General features: G+C 40.8%; 1 protein-coding gene across 1 annotated transcript in view; it reads right to left on the bottom strand.

The window, feature by feature from the left end:
• The window catches only part of cacna1bb (calcium voltage-gated channel subunit alpha1 Bb), a 152235-nt gene that overhangs the window by 74155 nt on the left and 64424 nt on the right, over positions 1-13656 (bottom strand). Inside the window, exon 8 of the mRNA XM_088281236.1 lies at positions 12052-12239. Within this exon, the coding sequence (XP_088137362.1) occupies positions 12052-12239 (188 nt within the window). The remainder of the gene's footprint in view (positions 1-12051; positions 12240-13656) is intronic.

Here is a 13656-nt window from a genome sequence, read left to right as displayed (position 1 = left end):
TCCACAAAGAGCACCTTTCTCATCTTTCCATCCAACCTATCCACACTATTCTTGAAATTGAGGGAGCCGGAGGACAGAATGTCCCATACCTCGGCTACATTCAGACGCACATTTCCTTCCCACGACATATGATAGGAGAAGAGCAGGAGTTGGTCGTACTAGCACTCGTAGTTCCCGAATGCCACTTTAACAGTAAAATTCCATTGCTGATTGGGACAAATGTACTTTTGCGACTTTATGAACAATTAGTGGAGCAAAATGGGCCTGCGTTTATTCAAGGAATACGCTCCAAAGAGTTTGCAATGATCCTACAACATGTTGCCCAGGCTCAGAGAAATGATACCGATCCCTACCCGGTAATGCTGCATAGTAAGAAGCCTGTCACAATTCTTCCAAACCAGAAAACATGTCTCATGGGAAATGTGAGATTAAGAAGAACAAACCCATACACGAGCTTTGTGCTTGAACAGCATGAGCAGTACAAGTTGCCAGGAGGCCTGCTGATCGAGTCCGTTTTTGTAGACATTCCTTTTAGGGCCAGTACCAAAGTGCCTGTCATTGTACATAATGTGGGTGAACGTAGCGTGACACTGCGGCCAACCAGCGTTCTTGCACAAGCTTGTGTAGCCCAGCAGGTGTCCCCTTTTACACCTGTTAAACCTCAAGTTTCCCTAAATCAACCGGGACAGGAGACCAGTAGATTCATCTTCGATCTTGACGAGTCTCCCATCTCAGAGGAATGGAAAGAGCGCATCCGGGAAAAGTTACTATCCATTTCTGATGTTTTTGCTCTTGATGACATGTCGCACGGCCACACTACTGCTGTAAAGCATCAGATCCGGTTACACGATGAGACACCCTTCAAAGAACGTCCAAGGCCCATTCACCCAAGCGACAGAGAAGCAGTGAAGCAGCATCTCAGACAGCTACTTGACGCAGGTATAATCCGTGAGTCTCAAAGCCCCTTTGCTTCACCAATTGTATTGGTTAAAAAGAGGGACGGATCCATCAGGCTATGCATAGACTATCGCAAGTTAAATTTGAGGACCATAAGAGATGCATACGCCCTCCCAAATATTGAGGAAACATTCACAGCTCTCAGTGGGGCGAAGTGGTTTTCTGTCATGGACCTTAAGTCTGGTTATTATCAGGTTGAGGTAGCTGAAGAAGACAAGCCTAAGACAGCTTTTGTATGCCCCTTTGGCTTCTATGAATTTAATAGGATGCCACAAGGTGTCACGAATGCCCCAGGCACTTTCCAACGCCTCATGGAGCGGTGTGTTGGTGACCTCCACTTGAACGAAGTGCTTGTTTTTTTGGACGATCTAATTGTGTTCTCAGACACGTTGGAGGAACACGAGAACAGGTTGATGAAAGTCCTGTCACGTCTCAGAGACTATGGGCTTAAACTGTCCCCAGAAAAGTGTCATTTCTTTCGAGACTCAGTTAAATATTTAGGACATGTTGTGGATGCCCATGGAGTACATACTGATCCGGACAAAATCTCAGCTTTGAAAACCTGGCCACGTCCATCTACTGTCAAAGAGTTAAAATGTTTTTTAGGCTTCGCTGGGTACTATCGACGTTTTATTGAAGGATATTCCAAGATAACTAAATCCCTTAACCGTCTTACTACAAATTATCACCCACCAAAGAAACGAGGAAAAATTTACAAACGAGAGCCACCTCAGCTAACTCGCAGTCCGACTCAGCCTCTTGCAGAGCAGTGGACTCCAGAGTGTGATACAGCGTTTCACACGATAATCAGGAAACTAACCTCAGCACCTATTCTCGCCTTTGCAGATCCACAGCTCCCATACATACTGCACACTGATGCTTGTCGTGATGGCTTGGGAGCTGCCCTCTATCAGCAGCAAGGGGGGAAGCTTAGGGCAATTGCATATGCGAGCCGGGGGCTTTCCAAAAGCGAACAAAATTATCCCACACACAAGCTTGAATTCTTGGCCCTCAAGTGGGCTGTGTGTGACAAATTTAACGATTACTTGTATGGTTCTTCTTTTGTTGTCCTGACTGATAATAATCCTCTAACATACGTCTTAACAAGTGCCAAGTTGGATGCTGCTGGACACAGGTGGTTGGCTGCCTTGTCCACTTATCACTTTACCATCAAGTACAGGGCTGGTCAAGCGAACAAAGACGCCGATGGGTTGTCTCGGCGGCCACAAGAACCACCTTATGAAGATGAGGCTTTTTGCAAAGAGAGAGCTCGTATTAATGACATGAAAATGCGACTCATTGATTCATCAAATCAAATGGATCATGAAACTTTCACTGCTTTGTGCCAGCGCCATTCTGTTTCAATTCCATCAGAACCTTTTGTTGTTGTCGAGTCTCTCGCTATTGACCTTACAGCAGTCCCTGAAGCATATGGTGAAAATATCTTGCCCTTAATGACAGATGCTGATTGGCACACAGCACAAAGGATGGACCCCCCTATTGCACGTGTCATAACCTTGTTGGAAGGAGGTGCAAAACCTGGACTCAATGAAACAAAGTACGAATCCGCTGATGTTAAGGTCATGCTAAACCAATGGAACAAACTTGAACTCAGAAATGGAGTGTTATACAGGAAGTGTAAAGACCAAGATTCTCTAGTCTACCAGTTAGTACTACCTCATCAGTATCGTGAAAGAGCTTTGAAAGGTGTACATGATGAGATTGGTCACCTGGGATTTGACCGTGCCTTACATCTTGCTCGAGCTAGGTTCTATTGGCCAAGAATGGCCAAGTCCATTGAAGATAAGTGCAGGAAATGCCCTCGATGTGTCATGAGGAAGGGTCTTCCCCAAAGAGCCGCCCCGCTGGAAAACATTCACACGACTTACCCACTTGAATTAGTTTGTGTGGATTATCTGTCCATTGAGCCAGATAGTCGAGACACAAGGAATGTGTTAGTATTGACGGATCATTTTACAAAATTTGCCATAGCAGTACCTACAAGAGACCAGAAAGCTAAAACGATAGCGAAAACGCTTTGGGATAACTTGATCATTCCCTATGGGTTTCCTTGCCGTCTGCTAAGTGATCAAGGGAGAGACTTTGAGTCTAAAATAGTCAAGGAGCTTTGTGCTTTGGTTGGGGCGAGGAAGATCCGTACCACTCCGTATCATCCCCGGGGAAACCCTGTAGAACGCTACAATAGGACATTGCTAGCTATGTTAGGCACATTGGAGGAGAAGGACAAGTTCCATTGGCGAGACTTCGTCAAGCCCTTAACGCATGCCTACAACTGTACCAGAAATGACACGACAGGGTATTCCCCATACGAACTAATGTTCGGCAGACAGCCCAGGTTGCCTATTGATCTTATCCTTGGTACATACCCTGGCAAATCTAGTCCAAAGTCCTATTCAGATTATGTCAAAACTCTTCGTGCAAACCTCCAAGAAAGCTACGCTCTTGCTTCCAAACACTCAAAGAAGATGGGTGAGAAGAATAAGACACGTTTTGACAACAAAATAAGAGCTGCTGAACTCTTTGTTGGTGATAGGGTCCTAGTAAAGAATGTTAATGTCAGAGGAAAGCACAAACTGGCAAATCGTTGGGAGCAAACCATTCACACTGTTGTAAAACGCATCAAGGACAGTCCTGTTTATGTTGTTAAACCAGAGACTGGAGAGGGTCCTCAGCGCACTTTACACAGGGATCTTCTTTTGCCTTGTGGGTTCTTACCTGTGGAGGATCAGAATGAATCCGATTCTCCAGGAGACAATTCAAGGAAAGTGAAGACAAGGAGCAAGACAAATAAGATGATGGAGACTGATGTTGGAAGTGAAGGAGAGTACAGTGACAAGGATGAAACGAGTGATGAAGAGATATTTTGTATTGACTCACGGGAGCGGCAGATAATCACGAAGGGCCCTTATACCCAAACTGAGCAGTTTCCTGTTAAATTCCAACCTCCTAAGCATGTCCAACCCTCAGTGTCATCTTCTGATATTGCAGGGCCAGAGAAACCAACACTTGACCTTGATAGGTCCATCATGACCTCACAACATGAAGTTCCTGGGTTGAGTAGTGTTGAGTTGCCATCTACAGATAGGTCTTCCGACCATCTTATTGAGATCCCTGAACCTGACTTGACTCCTACCCTGACTGACACAGTTATTCCCTCAGACTGTAAACCCAGTACTGACACTGTCAAAACAGATGATGCGGCGGTTAAGTCAATAGGCTTGCGACGCTCCGAAAGAGAAAGACGTCAACCTAAAAAGTTTACCTATGATGAACTGGGAGAGCCACTGAACTTGGCTATTAGTTCTTTTTTTCAGGCTTTAAGCGTTGCGTTCTCGAGAGCTGTACTACAACCTCCACAATGCCCAAGCTGTAAAACGTTGCATGAAGAGACTCATGCCGTTTAGAGGGGGAGAATGTAACCCATGTTTGGCTCAGCCTTTTTTTATTCCTATTCTTATTTTCTGTTAATGTGATTTTTTCTTAGCGCTGTTACTATTTCCTACGGACCTAGAACGCACCGCAGCATTGATATGACGTCTCATCTCGTACGAGAGACGTAGAGAACTTTCTAGCATTTTGTTTCATGCGAGTTGAAGGAGAAAGGCTCTGAATAGACCATACTGGTCCGTTGAAGTTTTTTGTGTGAACTGTGAGCGAATGGAGTTCAAATCCTGTGGTGTTTTCTTGCCAAGGAAATTCGATTTATTTTGAGACTATCGATCCTGGTGAGTTTTTTGTCGAATGTGCCTAATTAACATTCCTGTGTCAATGTATCTCATGATGTTTAACTGAAAAAAACAGTCAGGATGAAGGTTTGTGAACGTTGAGATTGTTATTAGCTAATGGTGAGATATAACTGAAAAAATTAAAGCATTGTAAACTATTTTACTCGCACATGCCTTCCTAGCAAGTGTACTACCTAGTGAGATAAGCTAACAGGCTCACGAAGGACTCCATGTGTGTTAGATACACGTATTTTCTTTTATTCTATTTAATTTCTTTTTCACTGGACGATTGTTGCACTGTTGTTTTTGGGGCCACATTGAATGATTGCTCTGCACGTTTCGTGCAGGCTGTTTTTTTTCTGGGACTAAAAGAATCGTCTAAAGCTTGAACTGCACCGGCAGTGGATTGGATACTTCCTAGGACGCCGGCGAGTGACGTTGGATTCCCGTGGCCACCTATTTCCCTGGAGGGTGGTAGGACCGTCAAGAGGATTTTTTTTGGACAAATCTTTTTTTCCTTTTTGTTTGTTTTTTCTGAGATCTCAGACATTTTTTTTGTGGGTCAGATCTGACACCAATTTTGACACAAACTAACACGAATATATGTTTAAAGAGAGATTGAATGTTCTGAATATTGGGGAGTTTGGGATATATAAATACAACTGTTCACATATTCCTGTTAATTGTTCTAAGTGTGTCTTGTTTCTATTGGAGGTTTATTATTGCTCTAAGTAGAGTTGCTGCCGCCAATCTCCCTGCAACCCAAGATAGATGAGTCTTGAGTTGAATACTTACAAATAATTGGTACACACAAACAAATTCTGATTTATTTTACTTAGCTTGAGTGTGACGCTGCTTAGTTCAATTGTGGTGGTTACAACTGTATTTAGGAGGCACAACAAAACTGCAATGTTGCTATTTACGTACTGTAGCTGTCTCCACAATGGGAGTATTTTTTTATTTATTTTTTTGGCGACAAACAAAAAAAGAAAATGGATCCATGCACTATTCATTGGTCAGCAACAGATTTAGACACACAAACAAAATATTAGTAGCAGTGTTAGAAATAGATGCACAGTTGTTATATTATATAAATGAAATGTTATTTAATGTTCATTTCATCTTAAACTCATCTTTTACATGAAAAATGAACTTACGGTATATTGAAATATTATTTGGGACGTCATGGTGCATTTAATTGCATTTGTTACGCCTCTGTAGCCTACCGAGTTCACAACTGAACATATTATCGTAAGTCACACTCAAATCACGTCGCTACAATGCGCGAGCAATATGCTTTTGGCACGGCATCAAACTAAATTCCGCTTTGCATTGATACATGTGGTCTGTTTCTCTGTGTGCTTGTTGAGTAACACAAAAAAATATAGGGTGGAGTTGAAGTTGAATTGCACAGAGACACATTTAAACAAAAAAGAAATGCATAACAGTCAGAATAGGCAGTACGGTGTGCAACAAAAAACAACAGTGCCAAGATATAAGCAAACTATTGTGGCCGCAATTAGAATTATTTTGCCCCATTCATTTCAAACAGTTATCTTCTCCTCAATTTCTTAGTATGGTGTTTTGAAAGGCAGTTTGACAATGTAAGCATGTATAATGCATAATAAAAAAAATATGATCTAAAAGACTATTTTTAAACAATGCATTATTGTGATTGTTTTTTTTTTTTTACTTAAAAGTAGGTTGCGACTTTGCGACAAGATGAAAATGCAGGTCCCGGTGTGACAATAGTTGAGAACCACTGGTCTCGAAGGCACGCAAATAGACCTATCACTTTTTTCCACCATACAATGTTTCGTTTCTATTAATTTGTCTAGGTCTTTGGAGACTATAAGAGGTCCTCAAGAGGAGGACACTGGTCCAAACAGCATCTTTTTCATTTCATTTGATATTCAGTAGGTGACAACAAGATATTCAGGACTAATGATCTTTTATTAGTTATCGATTGTGACTATCAATATTATTATTACTCGACCTCAGTGCTGCCTTTGATCCCGTCGACCAAACATACTACTAGATCGCCTCGAAACGTGTGTTAGTGTTTAAGGCTCAGCACTTTTCCTGGTTTAGATGTTAACTCTCAGTGCATGTTCCGTGTAAATCCATGCTTATGTGACCTCTGAGAATTGAAATTTCACCTGTGGTGTTCCACAGGGTTCAGTACTCGTCCCTCTGTAGTTCAGCATATTTATGTGCATGTGTGTTTTTCAACTCTGCAATCTCATTAATATTTGTCCAATTCCATTTGCCAGTGACACAGGGATAATAATTCATCCATTTATCACGTCTTGCCTCAACTATAATAATATGTTTCTTCCCGGTCTTTCTATGTCAAGCATTAAGAGTCTGCAGTTAATACTTCTGACAAGGGCAAGGTCCACTTGACGTGATTTCAAGGTTTTGTTGCCTACTCAGAAAATATCAAAGGTGTGCAATAATAATGTCGGTATAATATCATCAGGTCCTGAGGAGGACCCTCTTCTCCGAAGGCATCTTCCTGTGGTGCTTTGTCTTATTAAATAGATCTCATGTTGTCCTAGATCCCCTGCCACCATCCCAACCATCTGGGGTCCCTTTTCAAGGTTTCTTTTTATTTATTTATTTAATTTTTATTTCTTGCTTGCTCGGTTGGGTGGTTTCGCTCAGAGAACGTTGCTAATGTTTTTCATATGTGGGCTTGTAAAGCTCTTTCAGACTCTTTTGTGATTAAGGGCTATAGAAATTAACTTGACTTGCAATGACTTAATTAGAATTGATGTTACGCGTTAAGATTCTCAGAACATTGGCTTGTAAAGCATTTTGTGATCTAGACCTTTTTAAATTGAGGACTCCTGATCTGTATCGTGCTGGAATTGCCCCCAAATCAATGTTATTTTTTTAAATTCAATTAACGAATTAAAACATATTCTGGAGCCAACAGAGCCAATATATAGACTATCATACTGTAGCTGCAATGATATATGAATTATTCCTTCAATGCTGGATTTGATTATTTATATATTGGGAAACCGGGAGATCTAATAATGCAGAGAAGAATTGTAAAAAATATGCAGAAAATAATTTCTTACATGTTAGGAGGAATACGAGGTAATCTGTGATAAATCCCCTGCAGAATGGAATTGGATGAAATATTTGTCAAAAGCAGCCGAAAGGAAATAGTAAGAATAAAAAAAAAGGAAACGTATCACAGAATGGAAATGCTGTCCTAGATCCAACCAGAGAGAGCTTGCAAGCGCTTAACATAATGAGCCTGGAAAAGCTTCAGGAGATGTTTGGGGTGAAATGAATGGAACAGGAAGGAAATGGAAAGATGGCTTGCAGTGTGGCTCAAAATGTGACTCATGGGAAGGAAAAATGAGGCAGAATAATAATAATAATAATAATGCCTTTATTAGTCCCACAATGGGGAAATTCGAGATTCGAACCCAGGCCTCCTGGGGAGACTGGGTCCTGAACGCGGCGCCTTAGACCACTCGGCCAAGGAAATTTGTTTAAGAATATAATAAATAATAATAAAAATAATTAACATTTATAAACAGTAGCGACATTCAAAGATTGGAAGGGAACATACATGACTGATCTATTTTTTTCTCGTCACATTTTGGTTTATAAATCAATAATTATGAATATTAATTAATAATCACAACCCCAATTCCACTGACATTGGGATGTTGTGATAAATATAAATAAAAACAGAACAGAATGATTTGCAAATCATGTTTAATCCATATTTAATTAAATACACTACAAAGACATATTTAATGTTTAAACTGATAAACTTTATTGTTTTTGGCAAATAATCATGAACTTGATGAGAATGTGACAATTTTGCTCCCACACTGTTTCTCCTTCTCCTTTGCTGCCAGAACATTGTTCTTTCATTTACAGAATATATTTTGAGGCTCACTATTTGCTCGCTTTAGCACCTCTAATTTCAAGGCGGAAATATAACCTGACATTTTTCTCTCCGTTGCCATGGTGAATCAACATTTAACCGCTCCATTGCCGATGTCTCTTTGTTGTGATGTTCCATGTGCTTGACTGAGTGTGAGCATACTTTGAGTTGATTAAACAGATTCTGATCAGTTTTCCATCACAAGTTAACTCTGAGTTCAGGCTTCGACACAACGTACCCACCCTCCTTTCTGGAATAAGCGCGTGTCTTTCAATTCAATGTGTTTCATCGTCTACCTGGCCTGCCTCCTTGCTCTTTTCTTCACAGGCTGTTAGCATTGTCCTTTTTCCCCATGTCCTCTTCTTTTTGTTGCAATGCCTATTTTCATTGAGCACCATAGTTTTCTGTTGTTGTTGTTTATTTTTTGTTTTGTTTTTTCAAGCAAGCTTATCGCTAGTACTTTAAGTGGGAAAAAAATATAACTGCCACTGCTCCCTTCACGCAACTGTTGCCAGGTAATTTTTTTTTTTTTTTTTTACTGTAAACTTCATCCTGTCTCTATTTGTGATTAAATTTGTTAGTTATTTTTTAGGCATTTTTGGTAATTTACCTGACAGGTTTCGGCAGCAGTATTTTGCCTACTTCAGAGTATCACATGATGGCGTGACTTGACTTTATCAGCTGATGTTCAATGAAGACGTGGCTCACCATTCAAATTTGATTGGTGAGCCACGCCCAGTGCCGTTCGTTCGTAAATAACCGAAAACTTCCTGTCTGAGAAAACTGAACGAATTTATTTTTTTTTCGATGCGATTATTGTTGGCAAAAAAAGTGAATCAGAAGCTGCTTCTCGTTTGCAAGTTGAACATGACGTCTTCTTTACCAGTCCGAATTTTCCTATGGCCACTTTGGAGATATGCCAGAATTTAGGACTTAACTTGTTTTCAACTAAATAAATAAATAATTTTAAAGTTTCTACTCGCTGTAATATGTCGACATTCTATTCGTCCTCTTTCCGCCACAAACTGAACTCGCGAGAATTTATAAAAAAAACCCAGGCGGGAAATAGAAAAATGAGAGGGTACTCGGGGCTCAAGTGAAGTCCCATACGCTGTAAAAATATAGGCTAAAATTGAAAAGTTCTGGTACTTTGTACTGGTGAGTATCAACCCAATTAAAACACTGCTTGTTACATGCATTTTTCTACTCAGTGTTTTTATTCTCCAACACACCTGTAATCCCCTCCAATGATTTATCTACAATGCTCCGAATGTTATTTTTATTATTTTGTTTTTGTTTATTAGTCATAATTCTCCACAGAGGATGCCAAATAAAAAAAGACAAATGAAGCAGAAGCACAGGTATTTGGATGTGAATAAATTGAATGCAGTCGCTGATGGTGTAGTGGTACAATCGCCTAATTAGTGGAATCGGCGTGGGATCGGTTCCCACTTGGTGACGGTGACTATGTCTGCCCTGTGACTGGCTATTCAAGGTGTGGGGGGCTTTTCGCCATAGTCAGCTGGGATAGGCTCCAGCACCCATCCCCACCCCCTCGAAACTTGTGTAAGATAAGCGGTGTGGATGATGAATAAATTGGATGAATTAGCATTGATTATGATTCTCAACTGCGAAAATAGTCAGGAAGCAACAAATGTACCAGATTTGATAACGTTATCCGCAGTAAAAGAGTTAAAATGCCAAGAACAACATCCATCCATCCATCCATTATCTGTTCCCCTTCTCCTCACAAGGGTCGCGGGCACGCTGGAGCCTATCCCAGCTATCTCCAGACAGTAGGCGAGGCACATCCTGAACCGGTTGCCAAACGCAGGGAACGCAAAGACGAACAACCCCTTGCCCTCAAAATCATACCTAGGGCCAATTTAGAGAGTTCACTCAATCTACCATGCATGTTTTTGGAATGTGGGAGGAACCAAGTGCGACAAAATATTGAGATAAGTGAACGTAAAAAAAAACTATGTAATTTGTGCTACTTTTACCTTGGCTTTCTTACTTGGCTATTCTTATTTTTCTCCTTGGACTGTATGTTTTTCTCACCTCAAATCCCCTCTTTAGATCACACGACTGTGTAAATGTCGGGAGGCGCACTGAAAAAGAACAAAGTACTTGTCTAGCTGGGTAGATTGTCCGTATGAGCGACATAAACCGCATGGCTACATCTCTATCTCCTTTGCTTTTTTGCACTGGCCTTTTAAACAATACCTATTCAAAGCTGATTATTTTAGTATCCTTCTCGGCTTACACCTGCAGCGCTAAATCAGTTACTGAGAGGCACAACCAGAAGCTTTGAAAAGAGTGAGACACATTCACTCAGTCACAGGCCACATTGCAGTTACGGTGTGCCTCGGAGGGCCGTCATGACGTTGAACCTGTATAAGTGGATGACCACCTTATATTATCACACACACACAACAAATTTATGGATGATGACTTTTGAAATCAGAAGCTAGTAAATAATAGTTTGTGCACTATTTTTCAACTTACTTTAAAGGAGAGATTTGTTATAAAAAATAAAAAAAAAGGCTTCTCATGATTGTTAAAACATGGAGTCGTCGCACATTATTTTCCTCCGCGGGATACAGTCAATGATCTGGCTCCCTGACACCTGTGCTGAAAATCACTGAACCAGTGTGCCAATCTTGCAGTCAGTGGTGGAAAAAATTTCAAATGATGAATTCGGCAGAAAACCTCCATAAAGTTCCTTCTGTTATACATCTGTGACTTCCGGTGGAAGAATATTCCATATGATATGGGATATATCTTTATATAATCATCTATTCCGCACATAATCATTGTGTGACTTTCTAAAAAAGCTCTGCCATTTGAATGGTGTACCAACATTTGAATGGTTGGATGAAGACTTTTAAGGAATTTTTAATTTTGAAGCTTTTGATCCTAAAATGCCAACGTCAAACAAGGACAGCTCATTGAAAATGTCACGTGACATCCCAAAGCAAAGAGGCCACTGGCACCAAGCATGAATTCGAGAAACGACTAACACCCTGTATACTATCTTGAGAGATCAGAGGGCAAGTCAGGGTTAGGGTTAGTGTTCACTTACCACCAAAAAAATCATATAATAAGGTAAGCGGATTTGACGAGGAAATTAGCCTGCTAATGATTTTTATAGGGGTTGTCGTATTGCCCCTATGAAATGCACTGTATCAATAAAGTTGTATTGTATTATATGACAAATTGGATTTTGTACAAAATGTAATGCAAAGTAACCAATCAAAGAGCTTTAACGTTGGAATTCGAAGGACAAAGGAGTGACTCATTTCTCTGAAATTTAGAAATTTGACAGAAAGTTGTTGCTTCACACAGGCACAATGCTAGAAAATCATCCAGTCATTATATATTGCACGTGACTTAAAATACAATTTACTAAGGAAGAGAACGACAACTTACGCTGTAGAGGATGTCGACCCAGCCCTCCATCGTGATGCACTGGAACACCGTAAGCACGGCAAATAGGATGTTGTCGAAGTTGGTAATTCCAAAATTGGGTCCGGTCCAGTATTCACTGCACCGGGTCCCATTAGGACACAACCTGGCTGGGGGCTCCAGACCGCAAGGCCATTCTGCTGCTTTCTCACCTGAATGAAAAAGGGGCACATCTTTTAGAATGTTTTTTTTTTCCCGCTCGAATGCTACTTCAGTTGTACATGGAGCCATCGCAGTCCAAACCAAGCGGCCACAGGTCCTTTTCCTTAGCGGCTTCCACCAGCTCCGAAATGCTGTACACCGTGAGTTATCATCAGTTAAGCTCTCTAAAGGCACCCATCTCTGGTAAGTGCTCAGCCCACTTCAACTGATTTTTCTCGGTGAACGCCATTGACCCTGCTCACCCTATCCTTCCGAGTGGTACTGCAGTCTCATTCTGTCCATCACTGCAGAGCGTGTGGTCACAGGTTGAAGGCCTGTACAATGATCCACCAGTGAATTCAAAGGTTTGTCTGTGGCACAGATCACGTTGCGGCAGAAAGCGCCAACAACTGCATTTTCATCGACACACATCTCAGCCTTTTTTGTCTGCAGACGCCAACATTGATCAGCTTAATCATACGGTGGTTTCAAGAAGATATTTGTGGTACAATGTAACATGTGTAAAATATGCATGTAGGATTGATTGTCTGGATTTTAAAATGCATACAAATATATCTCTGGCAAAAGAAAAAAAAAAAAACTGATATTGAATTTAATTTTGGATGTGAAAAAAAAATATTTTTCTGTTTAATATACACAGTCTAATGTGGAGTGGTTCACTCGCCAGACCACTCAGTAACGGTGTTAATGTGCGTTGAAATATCAATCAGTGTGCTGCAACTTCGACACTTCAAAATGCTATTTTAAACATGGAAAAATTCAAAATGAACTTTTGTGATCACCAGGCATTATGGCTCGAGACTTTCTAAAGTTACCAGCGAATCAGAATAATTTAGTTTTTAAGCAGTTTTTACCGACCTCCCTTACACCAGCTCTGTTTGTTTCTCGCTATTGTTGCATTCGACTCACACAGCCGGTGTTTTGAAAGTTACTATTCTATGCAAACTACTTCAAGGTTCAGTTCATAAATGTTAAGAAAGTTAAGGTCTCTGTTTGTAATTCAAAATTTTGTTCACCGTTCCCAAAGCAAACGACATTAGAATTGTATTGATTATTTTTTCAATTTGTTGCTGCCAGCTATTTTCGTCAAAATACTGGCATGTTCTCATTTTGCCATCCACTCAGTGGCAATTTCCTTCAAAACTTTTTGCTTAAATGCTGTGTTTTAAAAGAGAAATTAAAACAAAAACAGGACTTTTGTGTTTAATGTGCAAGCACAAATAAAAGCTCAGGCATGAACCAGGCTGAGGTAAGAAAGGAGCTCAGTCACACAATCGAACTAAACCCGGCCCTCATCTTGAGACGACCTCAAAACAAAGACCCACCTATGTCCCCATGAATCTGCGGCCGCGCGAGGCTCCACGGCCCGGGCTGCCAAATCATATATTCATCCCCTTTCCAATGAAA

The sequence above is a fragment of the Idiotropiscis lumnitzeri genome, chromosome 18 (genome assembly GCF_059441095.1).
Source record: "Idiotropiscis lumnitzeri isolate Australia: NSW breed Sydney's pygmy pipehorse chromosome 18, RoL_Ilum_1.0, whole genome shotgun sequence".
Classification (NCBI taxonomy): Eukaryota; Metazoa; Chordata; class Actinopteri; order Syngnathiformes; family Syngnathidae; genus Idiotropiscis; species Idiotropiscis lumnitzeri.
This window is presented reverse-complemented; position numbering and strand designations above follow the sequence as displayed.